General features: G+C 36.9%; 2 protein-coding genes across 4 annotated transcripts in view; one reads left to right on the top strand and one right to left on the bottom strand.

The window, feature by feature from the left end:
- Nucleotides 1-6,095: 6,095 nt before the first annotated feature.
- LOC109046084 (short stature homeobox protein 2-like) lies at nucleotides 6,096-11,107 on the bottom strand. Of its 3 annotated transcripts, XM_042770753.1 has the most exons (6): nucleotides 10,951-11,107; nucleotides 10,650-10,845; nucleotides 9,369-9,577; nucleotides 7,573-7,630; nucleotides 7,190-7,278; nucleotides 6,096-6,886 (listed from the first exon to the last, which is right to left on the bottom strand). In XM_042770753.1, exons 1-6 carry the CDS (start codon nucleotides 10,951-10,953, stop codon nucleotides 6,593-6,595), a joined length of 849 nt encoding a protein of 282 aa, XP_042626687.1. In that variant the 5' UTR covers nucleotides 10,954-11,107; the 3' UTR covers nucleotides 6,096-6,592. The 3 variants fall into 3 exon arrangements, with proteins under 3 accessions (XP_042626687.1, XP_018919428.1, XP_018919427.1); XM_019063883.2 differs by having other exon boundaries at nucleotides 6,096-6,850; nucleotides 10,650-11,101; XM_019063882.2 differs by having other exon boundaries at nucleotides 10,650-11,099.
- Nucleotides 11,108-13,290: 2,183 nt separating this feature from the next.
- Nucleotides 13,291-22,433, top strand: part of LOC122147623 (serine/Arginine-related protein 53-like) — an 84,711-nt gene continuing 75,568 nt past the window's right edge. Inside the window, exons 1-3 of the mRNA XM_042770713.1 lie at nucleotides 13,291-13,313; nucleotides 13,764-13,940; nucleotides 17,383-17,505. Of these exons, the coding sequence (XP_042626647.1) occupies nucleotides 13,783-13,940; nucleotides 17,383-17,505 (281 nt within the window). The 5' untranslated portion in view covers nucleotides 13,291-13,313; nucleotides 13,764-13,782. The remainder of the gene's footprint in view (nucleotides 13,314-13,763; nucleotides 13,941-17,382; nucleotides 17,506-22,433) is intronic.

Genomic DNA, 22,433 nt, shown 5'->3' with positions numbered 1-22,433 from the left:
ATAAAAAAGGACTTTTTTTGGTCAGTCCCATTGTTTTCATCTTGACTGAGTGCCATTGCAGAGCGTTTAAAATGATACACTTTGCTTAAGAAATGGTTCATACACTGTAAAACCTGACAAGTCACAGTAACTCAAACCCTTCAATTAAAAACACAACAATAAAAACAACACAAACCGGGTTTACTCAAACCGTTTGAGGAAACCGATTGCCTTAAACCATTTAAGTTTTAAAACTTAATAGTTGTGAGTACTCTGAACTTAATTCAGTTGAGTTCACTTGAAAGAATATATACATTGCAATTAAGTAATTAAGTGATTAATTGAGTGATAATTGAGCATTAGTGATGAACACCTGCTGTTAACAAACAGAATTACTGAAGAAAAGAGAGAAAGGAAACTACATCTGACTTCAGACACAGCCTCACTAAAACCTGACAAGTTATGTTAACTCAAACCGTTTGAGGAAAACCGATTGCCTTAAACCATTTAAGTTTTAAAACTAACAGTTATGAGTACTCTGAACTTAATTCAGTTGAGTTCACTGAAAGAAGATATACATTGCAATTAAATAATTAAGTGATTAACTGAGTGATAATTGTGAATTAGTGATGAACAGCTGCTGTTAACAAACAGAATTACTGAAGAAAAGAGGAAACACAAGAACTACAACTGACTTCAGACACAGCCTTAGATAAAATAAACTGAAATAAAATACATTAAATCTCTCAAGATCTGATTAAACAACCCCACAAACAGCATCACCAGCTCCACTTATTAATAACCAGACTGACTTTATTTCTCTCAGACATCTACAGAAGATCTTATTGAGAATTAACTAAGGTTTAGATGTTGATTTCTGTTTTTCATTTAAAAGTAACCATGTTAGAGATCAGTGTTTTCTTTAGTTGGGCTCTTGACCCTTGATTTCTGTCTTAGTTTTTTCTCTGGCTGTTGTAACCATTTGTTGTAACTCAAAAGCCCAGAGAAAAATATCATTGATTATTATACACGCACTTACACTCTTAGAAGCTGCTTTTATCCAAAGCAACTTACAGTGCATTCAGCTTAGCATTTTTTTTTATCTAACTTGTACCTATATGTTGGTTGTTATACTGTATATTGGTGATAATAATAATCATTGATTACTGAACTGTTTGGAGTCTAATCTCTGATGAAATAGGTGTTGTATAATAAGTTGGATTGATTACAGTAAAAGTGATTCTAAGAGCCATTGTTTCTGTGATAATCAGTTAATATAAAGAACTTTCCAAACAGTTAAGTTTTCGGGGGTGACACTTAGTCACACACAGACATCAATAATCAGCATATGAACCTCAACAATGGTGACCATAAAAAAAAAAAAAAAAAAAAAAAAACAATGCAGCAGAGCATGCTGGGAGCCATGGATGGGTTTTGTACAACAATAGTACCCAGCATGCATTGCAGCATGTTTTTTTTTTTTTTTTTTTTTTCGTAACCATTGTTGAGGTTCATATTCTGATTATTGATGTCTGTGTGTGACTAATTGACAACATAGAAGACCAAACTCTTTGGAAAGTCCTTTATATTAACTGATTATGAAAAAAACACTGACTTTTTGAATGGCTTTCATTGTAATCAACTGAACTAACTATAGAACACCTATTTAGTAAGATTTTGAACACTGAACAGCTCTATAATTGATGATTATCATCACCAATATGCTGTATAACAACCAATACCTGATCATATTTTTTCTGGGTTTTTTGAGTTATAACAAACATGTTTCAAAAACACATGGTTACAACAACCAGAAAAAAAAAAAACTAAGACAGAAATCAAGGGTCAAGAGCCCAACTAAAGCAAACACTGATCTCTAACATGGTTACTTCAAATGAAACAATAAATCAACATCTAAACCTTAGTTAATTCTCAATCAGATCTTCTGTAGACGTCTGACAGAAATAAAGTCAGTCTGGTTATTAATAAGTGGAGCTGGTGATTCTGTTTGTTAACAGCAGCTGTTCATCACTAAAGCTCAATCAGCACTTAACTAATCACTTGATTACATAATTGCAAAGTTTTAAAACTTACATGGTTTAAGTAAAGGCAATCTGTTTACTCAAACGGTTTGAGTTACTGTGACTTGTCAGGTTTTACAGTGTACAGGCGCAATGCTTAAAGGATAAATCCAAGCAATAGGCTGCTTTAATTGGTGTATTTGAGCAAGTTTTAGACAGGTTTCTGTCTCACTTTCACTCCATTTTGCACCTTTGAAGTCTGTCTTTCATCTCCTTGCTCTCCCCTGATGTTGCTTGTCTTTTGTCTGATGATGTGCGCACATTTCTCTTTCGCGGCACTTAATATATAACAAAGGCAAACCTTTAGAGAGCTACCTTATCTTTGTGTTCTCTCGCTCTCCTCACCTCCTTTCAAGACCGCTTCGGAGTTTGATTCAACATTCATTGACATTTTCTCAAACACACTACCTCTCTCTGTCTCTCTTATGGGCGCGGAGACATATTTAATATGTCAGCTTCAGCGGAGACGTCGAACTTTCCGTGCTTCAGATTTAACAATAAAACAACTTAAGTGTAGATATGGTGCTTCTGTAATGGACAGAAGCACTGGTGGCCTGCTCGGCTGTACGATAAAAGCCTAAAGCCTGAAGACTGTTCAGCATTAACTGTCTGGCAAGTTGTACAGTGGTAAATTTAGCAACAGGTCATGAAGCTCAGATATACAGCATCGAGAGCTCAAGGGATGAGCCTGACCCTCAAAATGCTGCTTTACTGCTCTTATCGTCAATGCAGGGTTAACTGCTTGAGGTTTACAGGGGTTCAGATGGCTCTCACTAGCATTTCTAGGCTGGGATATAGTTTGTGTGAACCTCCCACTCCGTTGAGTCACACTTGTGCATCTTAAAGATCATTGCAGAACTCAGAGAGAAGAGGGAAAGAGAAGAAGGAGAGGAAGACGTACTGTAGGAATGTGGAGCCAGTATGACTCTGTGCTTGTGTGAAGGCTGTTGACTGAAGAGAGTGTGGGAAAAAATGATTGCTCTCTCCATCATTAATCTAAAAGCACTTCAGTGCTCCCGTCCTGTTGTCTCCCTGAGTACTTATAGATGGATAAGGCTTAACACTGAAAGAAAAAGTGGACTATCTAATGCTATCCAAATGTAAATTGGACATGTTATGACACTATATCCTCAGGTCAAAGAATCACTGAATCTCTAAAAAGCATACTGTAAATTAAATTTACTGTCACGGTAAGGAATTGTAACATCTAAATGGGCTGCTGGAGTTTTACAGTAGCCTACGGGAAAACACGGTAATTACAATAAACGAACAATTTCTGTGGTGAATTGCCCATTAAATGACTGTGATAGTGCTGTATAATTATGATGACTAGCTGTGATTACAGTAATCTCTCGTATCTTTTACAGATTAGCTGTAACAGTGTGACTTCCACAGGCAGAATAAATGACGCTGTTGCATTTTTACTGCTTGCTGTTGTTGATTTTGGTGGTCACTTTTAGCAGCTTGTTTTGTAACGTTCTGGGTTAATCTTTTCATATGAAAATTTATTGTTTGTCACCATTGTCATATTTTGTATGCTGAGTGTCAATATCTGTAAGTGTTTTCAAGACTGCTAATTTAAAGAGAAAAAAAAAACTTGCACTGCAAATGCACTTATATTTTAAAGCATATTTGGTAGCCCTTCTAAACTATTGTGGAGGACTTGATAGTCCAAATTTGACAGCATCATCTGTTCTCCAGATTTATCACAGTGTCAGCAAATGGATTCACTTGAAACACTTTTGCTCAAACTGGAAGAGACTTTACAACTTGAACTCCCAACTCTAACCTCTGTAATCGTTAAACAATTCTTATCAATAAAACAACAGCATTAAATAGAACCAAATCTCTTTTACCATCATGTGAAACACGGCACATTGGAGTTTTATTAGTGTGTGTGTGTGTGTGTGTGTGTGTGTGTGCGTGCGTGCGTGCGTGTGTGTGTGTGTGTGTGTGTGTGTGTGTGTGTGTGTGTGTGTGTGTGTGTGTGTGTGTGTGTGGCTTTGGAGCAAAGCCATGCTCTTGGCATTGTTAGCACATTCTCTAACAATTGAGCCAGAGGAAAAGTCATGTTAAACTCTTCCGATAAGTCCCTATGCTTGCCGAAGCATACCAAATTACATTTTTCATGCTGTGGCTAATGGGTTTTCCCCCATTGTGGGATCCTACAAAGAAAGGAAATCTCCTTATTTTTGTTTTTATAAAGTAATTTATTGTGTTATGAGAGAAAACAACCTGATTTGTCTGAAAAAATTATAAACATCATTTTATTTTAAATAAATAAATACATTGATTTGAACCATTTGACTCCCATCAGTTCTTTGACCTCCATCTCACCCCAGAGGTTCAGTGTTAGTCCTCCATTACTCACACACATTTTACATGCCATTGCTGTAAATTCTACAATTAACTTTCAAGGCCGGACAGCAGCTGGAAGAATTCATTTCATAATATAATAACATATTGCAATTTCAGAATGTAGATTGTTATTGTTATATTTAATGTGTTATTTGTTATAATGCAGTCTAGCTCTAGTTCAAGGTCATCATTTTGGGGTGACTTCCACTTAGAAAAATGAAGAAAAAGCATATGTTTAAAGCTCACTGTCCAAATCTGCTAATGAATTTATCCGATTTGGGGTTAACACCCACCTTTCGACCTCTGAACAGCGCTTCCTCATTCATAAGTTTGTCTCAAGTAAACAGTAAGAGGAATCAATAATTCAATAGCGCTGGCGTCCGAGTACAGCCCAGAGCTGATACACAAGCCCTCTTTATACCGCGCCTTTGTTAAAGCAGTATTAATTAATAGGCCAAAACATTGTAGTTTGTATCCAGACAGTAATCTGACCAGACAGCTCATTCACGATAGGATAGAGCATTTGCTATTTATCAGATTCTCAAGAGAACTGCTTTAGATCTCGATAGGAGGGTTGATGAAGCTGCAGAAGAATGCGAGTGATGAAGCTATATTTATTTACAAAATTACGTATTCAGTAAGTTGATGATGTTTTTTTCTTGTATATATATATATATATATATATATATATATATATATATATATATATATATATATATATATATATAAAGGGTGAGGGTGCTGAGGGATATTTCATATGAAAATCCATTTTTCTAAAGTGTTATAATTTGACTGTTCACTGCAGAAGAAGCGCTTGCTATGAAGTTCGGTCTGAAAAAGGTCCGTGCGATTTTATCATCAGCGTTTTCCCTTATTATATAAATATGTATTTACATAGTCATGTATAAAATTGATTTTCGGCAACACGTTATAATAACATTCATTACTAATAACAAACGTTGTATAATGCATAAAATACACAACAGAATCATCCAAACAAAACAGAAACGGGTCGATTTTTAATTAAGCCTATTTGCATCGTATAATTTCAGACATTAAATGATAAGAGCAATTCTGCACGTGCACGTGAAAGAAACTGTTTTAACGCTTCCATCACATGCATCAAGTAAAAATAAAAATTAATAAGGCGAAGTAGCCTACGTAAATATCATGACACAGATGCTACAATCTTTTTTTTTTTTTTTTTTTTTTACATTTATTTTATGAATCGAAAACACGGTGTTGAGGTGAGCTCACGTTTCACAGTCATGATAAAAAATCATAGATATCATAAAAATTAGTGCCCGCAGTCGAATCCTTTTATAACTCTTATAAAACATGAACATTACATTTAGAGCTTCACGTATTGTACACACCGAGAAAGAGATGAAGGAACAAGAACGAAAAGAAATAGCAAAGAAAATCCAGAATGCTCCCACAATGCCCTGATGAAGCATAAAACAACCAAAATATTTTTGTCGGTATTATTATAGCTCGGTGTTTTACACGTGCCCGTACCATATCAATATTAGTGTATAACCTGAATTAGATTCTGACACCGAGAATAAAAGCCTGGTGTGTGTTGATGTGAAATGAGCATCTGACGGAGACTCTCCACTGAATCTTCTCCTGATATAGGATTACATTCACAATTAATAAGCAAAGGAATGATCCTCGTTTCGTTTAATGCTGATTTATTTTGCTTCAGAACTCAAAGAGCATAAACTTCAACTGAACTCGTGTTTTATCCGTGAGGACAGAAACGCATGTTTAACACTGGAGTTTTCATGTTTGGCAACAAAAGTGATTTCTGTAATATTTCACAAATATCCACAGAGAAACTTTGTTTCAAATAAAACGAGGCCAGCCTCTTTATTTTCATTAATTACTAATAACGTATGAAAGCAGAAATGTTCGTCCCAGCTGCTTTAGTTATCATTATATTCAGATTCAGCTTCTTGCAGAAGTTCACTAAAAGTTCAACTTCTTTTTTTCTTCTTCTTCTCGTAGTTCAACGTTTTGTAGTTGTCCCTCCATCCCCGAAAAGATCCAGGTAAAGTTTGTCCACTTCACAGTTTGTGTTCTCATAAATAGCCTATCCTTTTTCTCTCGCGTGTCCTTCACGAGGAAACATAAATAATGCGTTTTTCTGTCGCGTGCGATGCTTGGTGACGTCACAGCCCCAGCGCCGCCGCGTGCTTTTTCGCCTTCAGTCTCAGATCCGCGATGCTCGAGTTTTTGTTGGTGCTCTTCGCGGCCGCTGCCGCCGCCACCACCGACGCTGCCGAGGCGGATTCCGCCGCGAGCGTCGCCAGGGGCAGCCCGAACGGCGGGGCGGGAAACATCATGTAGGGCGCGTGCGCCGCCAGGTGCGAGTGCAGGTGATGGTGCGCGTGGGCCACGGCGCTGTCCAGCTGCAGCTGCGCCTGCACCTGAAAGGAGAAGGGCGGCACGTTGCAATGACTATCCTATGGACGCACGGGTGGGAAGAGAGGGGGAGAAACACATTAACTTAGGAGACACTATCAGAGCTCTTACTGGGCACTGGATCAAATGCATTTATCATCATAAATAATGCATTCGGACACCTGCATTCCGCTATTCTGGCAACTACATGCCCCCCCACGAAAAATTCACAAATCTCAACTCAGCTATGCATATTCTTCGTCAAGATCTTTCAGTTATGGTGACATTGCAATAACAAAAAGGAGGGAAATCTTGAGTGTGGATTCATAGAAACAGAAATAGGACGCCTCTGCAGTGTAACTTGCCTGCTGGAATGGCATGCGCAGAGCTCCCACGTTGACATATGGAGCGACACGACACGCTTCGAACTGACTCGCCGCTCCGATGAGAACTCCTGCAACATGTGGACATTGACTTGTTACCTATATGTCTTCAAAAACGAATTGCTATCATATTTCACAGTAAATACAAATAAAAAGATCAAATGAACTTGGCTACACCGTATGAAAGATTTTATTCTGTATGTTGCAATTGTCTCGTCTAAATCCGATCTAACAAAAACAATATATAAGGTTTTTAATAGAAGAGAAAACCAGAATAAATAAACGAATAACACAATAGCAATTCCTAATTTGTTTGGTGCAACATAAGCATTCGGATGCACGTGAAGCGTTTAAATCCAACGCACCTTTATGCAGCTGATTTTCCTGCTTTCTGCATTTGGCCCGTCGGTTCTGAAACCAAACCTGCAAACACAAGACATTGATTGACAGCTGTTGGTGAGGGCATGTGTAAATCCTCCCAAAACGACAACAGTCTCAGCAAAACTGTGTATCCCTGAGGACCTCTAAAATATTCATAATGCGTAACCGCATATTTTAATTAGTATATCTCTATACGAACGGCGAACTGACGTAAAAAGCGGCCAACTATTTAACCACAAAACAGACAGATGTATTAAAATGTTAAACAAAAGGAAAGAAACACAATCTTAAACTCGTGCATCTGAAAAAGTGCCATAATATAGCTATCGTCTTTCTGCAATGGTTTAATCTATCCAAGGATTAGAGTCCCAGAAGAAGCAAAGTGATCCTCTGACAGCAAAACCCCAGCATGGGACTTTATGCCTGGGCTTCAACTGCAGGCTAAAACTGAGACATTAATTGCTTACATCAGAAAGAAAGTCTGTGTTACATTTCTCTGCCATTTATATGGGCATTGGATATTTGGAAACGATTGTGTCTCATGCATCTGTTCTGAATCGCGCGCAGTTCCAGAGCACTGTTTATTCGTTTTGATCGACACTGCATTTGCGTGATATTTCTGCTGTTAAGTGAAAGTGGAAACACGATAATAAATCCCGACACGACCGGGACGTTATGACTTTATCCGTTTAAACGGCAGTGTTAGTCTTTGAGCCAGCGGTGTGGCCTTGTCTGTGAATGCTGAATATAAAAAGAGCATCAGATCTTTATTTGGGTAAAAATGATAGATAATTTATGTAAATCCGCAGGCCTTGCTTGGGACAATGCCCTTTGGTAAGATCCCAGAGAGAGACGATGGTTTAACTTTTTCCAGGGAGGTCTTTTGAGCCCATTTTTAAAAGGAGCAACGTATTCAAAGAGTGAATTTTATATCCCCACCCAAGGAATGAATAGATAAAAGAGAATGAAATAAGATATTGTTTTTTTCTTCAATCACAGCAGAGCCAATGTCTATGTTGAATGTCATTATTCGGCTCAGTCGCTCGTCTCTTGTTACACATATATTGAGCCTTATTATGTTTCTGTGCAGATGGTCTTCCCCATCCTAAAAAGCACACTACAGATGTTGCCTGCAGGCCAATGCGCGCAAATCAGGGAATAATTTTTGTTCGTTGTTTTGTTCATTATAGCTCAGCGGCGTTGATTTAAGCGGCTTAATATGACTTTTTTCCGACAATATCATGCACCATTCAACACATAAACTGATATCTAATTTTATTGATGTAAGCTATGTATGTAAATATGCTCATATAACTCTAATGATAACGACGTTATTCTGTGCTGGATATATCTACAAGGAGTGCCCACTTTAAAAAACAAAAAACAAAAAAACAATTTGTATATATTAGCCTACTCTTTTTATTAATCGATTTTATTTCAAATGCATTTACATTTTTAATCTCTCATTGCTTAGACATTATTTCGGAGGCTCTACATGTTACTGTGTCAATAACTGTTTAGCATGTTGCACGTAACAGGATGTAGGCCTATGTAATTACATAATAATGACACGTTAATTATATATACAATCACCTATATATATAGCAGAAATAATTACTGTGCATTTAATATGTAATTACATACAGCCTAACAAGGTTTAACATTGCATTAATCGAAAGTGTTTCTCCTCTCGCGAGGCAAAGCATAACGCACACTGCATCCATCACCCAGCACAAATGTAGACAGCATACATGTACACAGCACACATGCAGTGCCTGACCTGCACCCTGGCCTCCGACAGCCCGAGTCTCTGGCTCAGCTCCTCTCTCATAAAGGCGTCTGGATAGTGCGTTTCATCGAACAGTCTCTCCAGCTCATTCAGCTGCTCAAGGGTAAAGTTAGTCCGACTCCTTCTCTGCTTGATTTTAGTCTGTGTCTCATCCTCCAGCGGCTTACAATCCTCTTTGCGTTCTTTCATATCTGTGTTACCTGAAAACGGAGCAGAAACCAGGAGTGAACGCTTCGTCCAGTGATGAGAAAGGAGGGCACGGATGTTTTGTCCTACACAGAGCTCTTTAATTATTTACACGCTATACATATGCATGGAGAGAGTCTCTCTGAACCGGATGCTTATGGCAGGAATATTATCCTATTGCACGTGAAATTAACAGCCTGGCAAATGGGCTGGACGTTACGAAAATGAACCCAATAAAGACAGTAATTAATTAAAATACCTGCTGTTAAAATAACAATTAACCTGTATTAGAAACAATTCATAATTAGATGTTTAGGACATCTAAAGGAAAAATAATAGATAAGTCCAATCGAAATGATACGCAGTTAAAATTATTGTTTTTTTCTTATTTTTTTCTTCTTCTTCTTTTTTTTATGATTGTTATTAGTATTAATTAGGCCTATTACCTGCTGTTCGTGATAGGGTGTTAGTTTAAATCTCAGATTTCAAACAGCTAATTGAAATATAGGCCTTCAGCGTGTCTCGTGCATGATTTATAATCCACTGGCACATTCTTTCTTTCTTTGTTTTTTACATTATTATTATTATTATTATTATTATTATTATTATTATTATTATTATCATTTTTTTCTGTTTAGCAAAAGCCTGTAGCCTTAATATAAGCTATATCTACATACGGGTAGCCTACATATTTTATTTTATGAGTCTGTAATCTCATGCATAATCTGTCAATCTTTCAAACGTCTTAACATCTGGCTACGAAGTTTCACAACTAAGGTTTTTAAAATAAAAAATATTTTATATTTATATAGGCCCGCATGCAACTACTATCCAACAAAAACACAGCCACAGTGTTACAGCGCTGGATTTGATCACTTGTTAACTTCTGATTGATTCTTTGTAGGTTTGTTTTCAGACAGTGATGACTGTCAAATTATTAGGATTTGTGATTATCACGCTTCGTGTAGCCTGAACCAAATTAACGTGACTTTATAATAAAATAGAAAATAATATCGAAAGCGAAGAAGTTCTAAATAAATAAATAGCCTGATGGATCATTTTTAAAAGAATGAAGGCAACACTCACCGTCTGTGAGTTTGGGGCTGATCGAGTCTCTGCTTCTCTCTGACGCGAGCATGTCCGCTTCTCTGGCCGGCGACGAGCGCGCGCCGCTCCGCGTGATGCTGTTCACCTCCTCGCGCACCGGTTCCTCCCTGCTTCTCCCCGAGCCGGTCTCCAGCACCTCCCGGTACGTGATCACTTCCTTCTTTTCCTTCACTTTCTGATCAAAAGATTTAGAGACAAACGCGGTAAGTTCTTCCATCACTGCGCCCAAGAAGAAGAAGAAGAAGAAAACAATCTTCTCTTTAGATCCTCAGCAGTCTACCATAAGACATCAACATCGGCCTGAACGCGAGGTGATGTGACGAGATCTTTGACAATTCCTCTTGTTGCGGAGTGTGTGGACTTGCTGCCGATACACTATTGAAGTCACACTATTTATACTTGACGAAGCGTCTGCCCCTTGATCCGCGCGCGCTACCTTCCCTCTCCACGAGCCCCCTTCCCACAGAGGCGGGCTGGATGGGGCTGGACGGGGTGGGGGCACCTCATCTGTCCTTCAGATCCACATCACCCTTCCATGCTCGCTATTGGCCAAGACTGACAAGAGGAGCAAATTAATGTCATTACGCGTGGACTGGTTAGAGTTTGGAAACACTAGGGTTCATGATCATGATGATGATGATGATGGTGGAAAGCTCTGCTGGGATGAGGCCAAAATTACAAATAAATAAAAAAAGGGCACATGGACACTCTCTGATCTCAGCTGGAAACCGAGAGAGCGTGATAGAAGAGCAAAGAGTATATATGCACTTTGTGACACATGCAGTAACAACATCATTAAGAATTTCATTTTGACCCACAGCTCTTTTGTAAAAATTGAATCTTCACACAATACAGCTGTAAGGCTAATTATAAACAGTCTGTTTTATACAGTAGCCCATATATTTAATGTAACGATATTAGAGAGTGAGAGCGTGTTTTTCAAGTCGTTTTAGTGATAGTTATGAATTTAATGGTAATATGAAGAGCATCTCGAATCGAAATTATTTACAGAAAATCTAAATCAAAACCACCAATTTGAACAATTTAGTCAAAGTGTAGCCTGTGTGGGTTTATTATAACAGCCATAACAAATAGCTCCGTAGTAAAGCAATAATAAAATGGGCTAAACGTGCAATAATTTTCATTCAAAATGTCTCACGGCATGAAAGAAATATTCACTAGGCCAATTAAAAAAAAGAAACCCGTTTAATTAATATTTCAACACTTAGAGGACATCTGTTTCTATTATTAGCAACTGCTGCCTGATGACTTGTAATATTTAAAAAAAAAAAGAAATCTTGGGATTCTGTGCGGTTTTGTTGCTACTTAATTACACAGACTTAGTAAAATTATTACGTAGGCCTATTTGCATAATATGGTTAATTAGCCGGCAAAGTAAATACGCGCATCCGGGCATCAAAAGCGAATTAGAAAAATAAAATAAAAAACAAAAATGAACAAAAGCTGCTACACAGCAAGAATATCAGATCGGCGGTAAATGACTTACAAAGCTAGTCTTCTGTTGCTAAATTACAAAACACACATTCTCATCATCTCACCGCTAATAATTAGCCGACATCATAATTAAATATTTATCTTATATGTCCCTCTTATAGGTTATTTATATATTAATTCTTCAAGCCTACGCGCATTTAGTATTCGAAACGCTGCCAGCATTTATTATTCTAAGCATTTCCATCTCATACGCGAAGATTAATAATAATAATAATAATAATAATTAATAATAATTAATAATAATAATAATAATAATCTTCCTAAAATATCACTATTAGAGGGTGTTTGTACATATAGGCTATATCATTGAATTAATGTAACTGTAATTGGCTTGTAGGTTGAGTAAAACTATCACAGTTAGATTATGCACAGCCTATCTTTAAATCTTTACACTGATTTTAGCATTTCGTCTGTTTTTCTTCTCAAAAGCGACAACGGAACTATTACGACTTCAGCTTGACTTTCAGATCTGTTGTTGCTGTTGTTAACTTTTACCTTCAACATTTGAGACAAATCATGTTTACCTTCACCTTCACACTTTTATTTCCAGATGTGTCTGTCTCTGTATGTATCTCGTAGATAATTAGCCCAGAGCCCATTATAATGTTCTTATTTTGTGTCTTAAATGTGACAGAGCTGCCTTGTAACACATTCCGACCAAACATATGAAAGCTTAACCTGATCTCAAAATCACCTTTAATCCTTTAAAAACCATTTCTCTCAGCCTGCACTTTCTCAGTAGGCTACAAAAATGACACACACACAATCCAAGTTTAAATAATGTGATCTTATGGCGTCCTTGTCGCTGAGAAACGCACGAAATGCTGCATTTCACGCGGATCTTGCGCGTTCATGAGAAGAAGGGGAACGCGGCTGGCGATCGTGTGTGATTGGTAATGCCTGCTGCGCGCTTATCGGTGATCTCCAGACCGGTTACTTCTGTCTGATGGCGCTGTTCTGTAGTCGCTGTTGTGATACAATAGCAGTGTGTGTCGCTGTCTAGGTAAGAGTATGAATATGGATACTAAATATCAATCGTTTTGCACACAAGCGTCAGAATATATTAGCAGACGTGCGGTTTATTTGTTACATAGCGCGTGTCAGAGGAAGCGCGTGGAAATCGAGCTAGTAAGACTGACAGCATTCGGTTTGAATAGTTTTATAACCTTTATAGACGAAGTTTTCATAATTAGGTTTCCACGTTTATATTCTTTTCATGCATTAAACGAGGAGGTTGATAGTGCGCATAGTTTTAAGGTTTGGTCTCACATAAATTTTAAAAAAGAGTAGCACATTCTGATGCTTCTTATGTGTATCCTTTAACACACTTCTTGCCTTATGCATGCGTTTTATGTTCTGCCGCTTTCTTTTTCAACTTCTGTTACTGTGTAGCAGACCTCAAATGAGAGAAGTCACAAACTTTGTGTTAAATGGCACGTGTGTGCCTGCATTTTAATTCAGAAACAGTGTTCACAGCTTAGTAGAATTTAATCAGCCTCTTCATCAGGCATGTGCATGATGTGTGGCCTGAGCTGCTGAATCACAGTGATGGCATAACATCTCTGTTACCTGAGGCAGGTGTTTGTGTGCTGCGAGCATGGGCCGTCGCTCGTCAGACAGCGAGGACAACAGCCGGAGCAGGAGGAAGAGGAGGCAGAGAGGCCGTTCCTCCTCGTCCAGCTCCTCTACCAGCAGAGTGACCAGCCGCAGCAAGCACTCCAGGAGACGCACACGCTCCAGAGACCGAAACAGGAGGTACGCACTGAACCACGAAACAAAACAAAGTTTGTCCCTGTAATCTTTCATCAAAATGTAATAACGTGCTCTTCCTCGGAAACAGTTTTCTTGTTTGACTGACCTCACGAGGCCTCTTATTTCTCACCGCTCCCTGCCATGCACCTGTCACATACAAGTTCTGACGCACTTATTCAGTTTGCATCCCTGTTTATGTCAACGCCAGTTGCTCGGCTGGCACATTGAGCCCAGAAGGAAAGTGCACTTAAAAGAAAAACAAAAAAAAATCACTTTGAAGCTGATGTATATCTGTATATCAAAGCTCTTTGGTAATGGCAGGGTTTCTGCACGTCTTCAAAAGGTCTTAATTCGCATTTTCACAAATTAAGGCCTCAAAAGTTCTTAAATCGAAGCAGAAAGTCTTGCATTTATAAATTTGTGGCATTACATTTTGCATGCACCGTCAAAAAATGAATATCTTGCTCAGTATTTTTATACGTCTTAAGTTTTCCGTGAACATTCTTAAATCATGATACGTTTACTTGAGATGCGTATTGAAGTCTTGTTAAATTAAGTTCACGCTTAAAACAAAAACGAGTGTGTTTTCCCTTTGAATTAAATATATTTTTCTGAGCTTATTAGCAGATATTTGCTCTTGTTTTAATCATAAAATTACTTTTTGATCAGTTTTTCATAAAATAAGTCATAAGTTCTGAAGTAAATGTATCTCAGTTTAATTTTTAGATTTTCAATTTTTTTTTGATCTGTTGGAAGTTGTTTTTGCAAACTTTGAAGCATTGCTAATGTTGTGTTGTGTTCAAATTATTTCTTAAATTTTATTTATTTGGTCTCAGATTGACCCTCATAAAACTGCACGTGTGCAAAAAACCCTGTACATGCGAGCTGTGAGGTCAGAAACATGACACAACATGAGCGATGTCACTCAGTTTAGTGATGGTGTGGTTTCGAGCACAGCTTGACTGCTGGACGCCGAGCATCTAACCGTCTTCACTCTTACCTTCAGTCCTGGACGTGCTGCTCCACACAGACAGGTGCAGTGTGTCCAAGCCAGACGTCTGCCTGACTTCAGTTATTCATGATGCTTGCTCGGTTGCCTCTATATGTGATGGGAAATAGTTGCTCTCACAGAAATGAGGATGTGTGTGGAGGTCAAGCCGTATCATCCACACGTCCATCTGTAAATCTGTTAAGTGGCCTCGTCTGTGTAACTCTGCAGGTGTTTTATTCCCTCTTTAAGCTCACCTGAAGAGTGTAACTCATAACTCTTCTCTTAACTAAAGCTATATAAGACAGAAACACCTTATACTGAGAGTGTCACCTCTGTGATTCGGATTGTAAATACACATATAACACAGGATACAGCACTGTGTTGTTCAGACTGATGCGTACAGTAAGTGGGTGTATTTCAGGTGCTTTTAAAACACCTCGAGACCATTTTCAAGAGAAAAGACATTTGAGGAAAGTGTCATGTGGTATACGGCTTTATGCAAAATGCATTTTTCTTGCACCTTGCATCTATGAAAGTGCTTCCATCTAAATGATTGTTTTCCACTTTTGAACATTTTTTCATGTTATAATGTATATATTCTAAATTGGTGAACTGTTACTTTATAAATATCAGTACGTTTTTAAAGGCTTGTGACATTTCACAAACCTGAAATACTTAATTAATCATAAAAAGGTCAGATTATCCTCTTTATGATATAATTTTGTGTTTATTTTCTTCATGAGTCTTCATGTTGCGCATGACCTTGATTTAGTGGGCAAAAGTTTAATTAATAGTATTAATAAGTAGTAGAGCAGTTTTGTGTGTATATACACACACACACACACGTTTATGAATGAATAGACAGACAAACCGAGTGTCATTGCTGTCAGAACAGTCTTTAAGAGCAGTCTTTATTTGCAGATGCAGTTCATTCCTCATGCTCTGTAAAACAGCACAAACACGAACGTTCTCCTCGTCATGGAGAGAGACGGCCCGCTGCTTTAGAGGTATGCAGTCGGGTGCCATCAGATGCAGAAATGCATAATAAATTTAATTATGGCTTTTAGATAAACATTTTATTTATTCATGACATGGGGAATGGGCTCGCGCTTTTGATTTAGCTTTTGAAAATGGCTCTAAGAAGTCTTGATCTATCAGCTGGAGTAGAGAAGAGGGAAGCTGACAGCTGCTCATTGGAGAGAAAAAGGAGCGGGAAATAGAGTTGATCAGTTCAAATAATGCAGTCAGGCGGCTTTATATTCATGATGTCAGGCTTTCTTAACATGACTGTACAGAGACGCCTGCATCTGTGCAGCTCAGGGTTAATCAGGGTGCTTACTGCATCCAAAGTTAACCAAACATTTTTGGGTGAACTATCTTTGCTTTTTTTTTTTTTTTTCCATTATTATCTACATATCAGGTCTTAAATCAGAGCAAAAAGTCTTGTATTCATACAGTTTTGGCTTCCAGTGTTGCATGCATTGCAAAAGTAATAATAAATAAATAAATAAATCTGAATCTTGTCTATCAGTCCAAATATTTAAACTTCCTTAAATGCATTTACTTGAGATGCAAAAAGAAGATTTTTCTGAAAGAAAATAAATATTTATATATATATATATATAAATTAGTAAGTTTCTGGTTAAAACAAGAGCAAACATCTGTAAATGGGGTGTGAAAACTTATTTTCCCTTTGAATTAATTGTATTGTCCTGAGCCCAAAGACAGATATTAGGTCTTGTTTTAATCATAAACTCATTCCATGTTGATCACTTTTTCTTCATATTTTAAGTCATTTTGTTTCTCAAGTAAATGCATCTTGATTTAAAAATCTTTAGACATTCGCACTGGAAAACAAGACAAAAATACTAATCAAGAACAGCACTTTTTGCTGTATTCTCTGTATTCTACTTAAGGCATTTTTTTTAATTGATAAAATAAGTGTAAAAGTAATGGAGATCTGTTGGAAGTTGTTAAACTTTGAAGTGTTGTCAGTACAATTTTGTGTTTCCTAGACTTCCTAGAGAACATTCACATATTGTGTGGCCTTCAGTCTGGTCCTTAAGTTTTCTTCACTTGCTCTTAAAAAGGTCTTTAAAAAGTCTTACCATCATAAAACCTGCAGAAACCCTGACAGATTCAACTGTATGTAAAGCTTCTGTTGGATAAGAACCTAAAGAGTGTAAACGCATTTGCTGGTCTTGCAAATTTCTGTTTGTCCAAACAATGGAAGCAGGGACAGTGTTCATGAAATCTATTTGAAGATTTATACACTATAGCTGAACTCTGAAAGATGCTGACACCTCTATGAATATAACACACAGTATGCAGTGAGAATGTGTTGTGTTGGTCAGACAGATGCAGTAAGGAAACTACACTCTCTCTCTCTCTCTCTCTCTCTCTCTCTCTCTGTGTGTGTGTGTGTTTATTGGCCTATTGTTACTGGTGTTGCAGGCACAGAAACCGCTCCAACAGCAGCTCCTCCAGAGGGTCGAGTCACAGGAGGCGGAGCCGGAGCACGGACAGGGGGCGGAGCCACAGGTCCCACAGGTCTCGGTCCCGCAGCCGCAATAGAAGGTAAGGACAAGCACATTATGACGACTGTAAGTAATTATGTAAAGAACTGGTCCTTAGCATTGGTGGAATGAATGTACAAAGATTGATGTACCTTTCCAAATAAATAGTTTTGCATCTTAGAAGAAAGCAAGTGATTTTAATGTTTTAAATGCTTTTGAGCAGGAGACTTCAGGTCATTATAAATGCAAGTCAATCATATGAAGCAAGATCTACATGTTACAATCTTGTGAGTGAATTTTCTTGCACTGTTTGTACTCATTATGAATCATGTGGCAATCATAATTTTGATTTTTTTTTTTTTTTTTAATTGGTGGACAATAAAACAGGCCAAAAACTGAGCCATATCTACACTGGAGAGAGAAGAGAGAGAGAAGAAAAAAAATTATATATACATATATTTGGAGTAGGATTTACTTTGAGACTGTTTTAACCTTTGTGTGTTCTTAGGGACATTTTTGGCTTTTGCATTTTTTTTCCTGTGTTAATACAAACACATTTAGCAAAGATGTGTATTTTTATTGATTTGTTTTATATTTTACTCTCGTTTCCTTTAATAAATCTATTACTCTATGTACAAAAAATAGTTACACTCAGGACAGTAAGGACAGACATGTGCCCATTAAAACAGCAATATTTAATCACAGTGTTATTTAATCATAAAATCATGCATTCTTCATTAATAATTTTTTACTGTTTTTAAAATTCTTTCTGTTTCCACCTGATAGCACAATTTCCTGAGGTTTGACCTCTGGAGCAAGTACTTATTTCTGTTTAATTTAATTGAAATGTTGTAATTATAATTGTGTTGGTGTTTTCATATGTATATCAGAGTGTGGTTTGTGTGAATGGTAGTTTGTTTATTTATTTATTTATTTAATTCTTAAATTGCACTAAAATAATAATGCATCACAATAACTGATTAGCATGTAATCTGTCTTGGGGGAAAAAATCTTAGCATTTAATATATAGAAGTTAATAGATTTTTTTGTGTGTGTGTGTGTGTGTTTTCTCCCATAAAAACAATAGTGGCATTACATAAACAAACAAACAGGTATTTAAAGGGTTAAAATCCTGAAAATGAATGAATTTTTGGTAATAATGTTTAGGGCTAACTTTAGTCAAAAGATCCATGACAGTGAAAGCGGAACAAAATATACATTTTTATGACCTTTTTATGACATGGACATTTTGTGTCCTTTAAGGACCTCTGTGTAACTTTTTTAACTTGATGCATAAGGGTAAACGCAGAAATTGATAGTAACATTTACAAAAAAACAAAAAAACATTCCAATAATCAACTACAAAATAATGTTTTTTTTTTTTGTTTTTTTTTGTTTTTTAATGGTGCAGGTACAGACTTCTTCCATAAAATGTTATTTCTGTACAAGTCGGACTCAAATGCTAGCATGTGCTTGGCTAATTAGCGTGTGACAGGTTGCCATTAAAGAGCTTCTGTTTGCAGAGCCACTCTTGTCCTGCGCACAGAGACACTCACACTCAATACAGGGGTTATTAGTGTAGATTATTATTGTTTTTGTCTGTCTTAATTAAGTCCTGGCACTAGCACCCTTGGGTCAGTCCACATTTGTCTGCCCTTGTGCCTGTTTGGAACTTAGGTTGATGAATTAATGCAATTAAAATATGATTATCCATCGGCTGTTTATTAAATTTTTTTATTTAAAGTAAACTTTCATGCACACAGGAATAAGAACTGTAGGCTTTTTGTTTTTAAACGTAGGCTGTTTCATTAACATTGCAAATGAAGGAGAGTTTCGGTGAAGGCTTTAGAAGCGTACGGATGGCTCTCATAATAAAGCATTTGTTTACTTGTGTTTAAATAAGTTGGGAAATCTTTCATTCATATCTTAGTTAGATTGACACAGATTAACAGGGTTTATAGCATCAGGCCATCGTTTAATTAATGGTTAAATTGGGTGCCTATTCAGCATTTTATATGGTAACTCTTCTCCTGTGGGAATGAGATTATCTGACATGAAATAATTGCATTATTAACTATTGAAAATAGCAGCTAACATCTGGACTGATGACTAGAAGGTGACTGGATCGGTCCTCTCAAGGAGAGCAGTGTCAGCTTTAAGGTGCTCAATTTAAGGTCACTTGGATGAAAGAATTTGCTAAATATCAAAAATGTTTTCTAAAGTTTAGGTGATGAAGAAATGTGAAGCCTGTGAGTCTGTATGATGTCAGAGTTTGGTTTGTTTAGTTCATGCGAAAGCTGTTGAGCTGTTGAGCTTGAATGTAATAGATTTATTAGTTTCTCAGGTTTATTCTTGCTCTCTGTTAACTACTGAGGTCATGTTTGGAGTTCTGCAATTCACATCTCTATTTGAAGACAGATGGATAAGGAACAAGAATATGGGAAATAATTACAAGATTCGGCACACGATGACGTGTTCATCATCAGTTACTCTGGATAGATGTTACAGGCATTATTTCTCTTGGTTTTAGGTAACTTATTGGGGCTTAAGGATTAGGATTAAAATTACACATTGTCGTTTAATTAGTCTAATTAATAGCATATTAATCACACATCAAATTTGGTTGAGAATCACCCACAAAAAAGATAATTTATAGCCATTATTGTGTTACACAAGGTAGATATTACAAAATGTAGCTTTAGAAAGATTTTTTTGGGGGGGGTGAAATATCCCTTTAATTCGTTTTTTTTTCTTTAGATTTTTTTTATTAATATGCAAATATGAAATTGTTTTTTAAATAAAAAGTTAGAACTGCCAGTGGGTGGTGGTGAATGTCTTAAAGAATAGGTCATTCATTCATTCATTCATTTGATTTGTTTGATTCATTCATTCACTCATTAATTCATTTGATTCGTTCAGATGGATGATTCATTCAGGAATGAAGTAAAATGACTCTCTTTATGAATGGGCCGTTGAATAATTGGTTCACACGATTCGTTCAAAATGCAGATTGATTCTGTAGCTTCCAGACGCACAACAGTTTAATAGGTAATATATACATTGGTAAAACTGAGCAAAAATTGACAATATTGTGTCTAGAATATAACAATATTAAGTTCTTATTTATTGAACTGTTGCATAAAATCCCCATCACATTTGCATTCGTGCTTTTTGGGACAAAAACAGTACTCATATGATCCTGCACTTGTTGCTCGTGTGATATTGCTTAACTACATCACATGATATAACTATGAAGCAAAAACTCAAAGAGGGATATTTTAGGGGCATATAACCACATTCTACAGGCTACATCACACAGTGAGTTGTTGCCTTGCATCATAACTAAAAAGTGTATTTCCCGTAGCACTTTAGTTTAGGTAACAGTTCTTGCTTATTAGCATGAATATTTCTAGCATATTGGATGTTATTAGCACTTATAAAAAAACACATTATTCTGCATGTCCATATTTTGTGTATTTCACAAAAAATTGTGAACTATTATTGCAATTTAAAATAACTGTTTTCTATTTCAATAAACTTTAAACTGTAATTTATTTCTGTGATGTGCAGCTGTATTTTCAGCATCATTACTCCAGTCTTCAGTGTCACATGATCTTCAGAAATCATAATAATATGCTGATTTATTATTGAAGTTTTTGCTGCTTCATAATTTTTTTGGAACCTGTGATACTTTTTTCAGGATTCTTTGATGAATAAAAAGCTAAAAAGAACAGCATTTGTTCAAAATAGAAATCTTTTGTAACAATACACACTGCTGTTCAAAGTTTGGGGTCAGCAGATATTTTTTCTTTCTATTTTTGAAAGAAATTAATACTGTTGTTCAGCAAGGATGTGTTAAATTGATAAAGACTTCTTTAAAAAGTAATACAAATCTTACTGGCAGTGTAAACTTAACAACTACCTCATTAACTATTAATTAGCAGAAAATTAGGAGTTTGAGGCAAAAGTCTCAATTAAAGCCATATTTCTATGTGACACAATTTTCATTCAGCATCTTTAAGTTTAGTATGAAACATTTGGTACATATTTTAGTGAAGCATCTAATGTGCACTTTACTGTAAGTTGCATTGTTTACTACTGACTGTAAAAACTACAAAATTGGAAAAAGATCATGTGTGTTTTGGATGCTAAATCAATATTTTTCAGCCCTAATGAAAGCACTATAGCAGGTTTTGAATTAACCATTAGCTGTATTACGAGTGACTTAAATCAAAGTGCTCTCATTAGTAAGCGTGCTCGTATTAGTTTTCGCTCTGTTCTTTATTTTGAGGCATGTTATTGGATTTTCTTCATCTCAGGTTGAGTCTGATCAGTGAAAGCTGACTGAACGGGTCTGAAGCTGAGCGAAACAGGTTACCTGGGTCGGGCCTGCCATCTGTCACTGTCACGTTAAAAAGGTTTGGGTCTAATAATGGCGTTTGGGATGAGGCAGACTGATAAATCAGGTGTGAATTGAGTGGACAGCTCTCTTTGATTGATACACTGACAGGATATGAGCAAGTGCCGTACCAGATAGAGAATATGAGAACGTGAGAGAGAAGAAAAGAATCGGCCCACAGAAAAAAAAAGAGCCAAGGAGTGGAGGATATTATTCAGAGAATGAGAACAATAACTGCGGCATGGAAATATTGCGGGAAAGAAGATTAGGGCAGTTCAGTTGGGCATATTACACTCCTTGGCTCCCATAAATATATAAATAAATAAACAAATACATAAAGTTCGTAGGGTGTGGATTCTGATGTGCTGTTCAGCACGCCGCTCTGCGCTCTTCCACAGTCCTTTGCCCTTGACAAGTAAAAAAGACACGAGTAACTGATAAACCATTAGACATTAATATTTATTACCTTTGCTTTGATCAAGCTCAGCGGCTCATGCAGGCTGGGAATGAACTACTGTTGAATGCGGCTACCCTCTCCTCCTCTACGATAGGTAGCTACCTCATAATAGAACACATATTGTGACCTGTTA

The sequence above is a fragment of the Cyprinus carpio genome, chromosome A15 (assembly GCF_018340385.1).
Source record: "Cyprinus carpio isolate SPL01 chromosome A15, ASM1834038v1, whole genome shotgun sequence".
Classification (NCBI taxonomy): Eukaryota; Metazoa; Chordata; class Actinopteri; order Cypriniformes; family Cyprinidae; genus Cyprinus; species Cyprinus carpio.
This window is presented reverse-complemented; position numbering and strand designations above follow the sequence as displayed.

Coding starts and splice junctions, on each gene's coding strand:
- LOC109046084 (XM_019063882.2), bottom strand. CDS start 10,887: ATGGAAGAACTTACCGCGTTTGTCTCTAAATCTTTTGATCAGAAAGTG. Junction 9,578..10,649: donor CAGCCCCAAACTCACAGACG/GTGAGTGTTGCC, acceptor CTCCGTTTTCAG/GTAACACAGATATGAAAGAA. Junction 7,631..9,368: donor TGTCGGAGGCCAGGGTGCAG/GTCAGGCACTGC, acceptor TTGTGTTTGCAG/GTTTGGTTTCAGAACCGACG.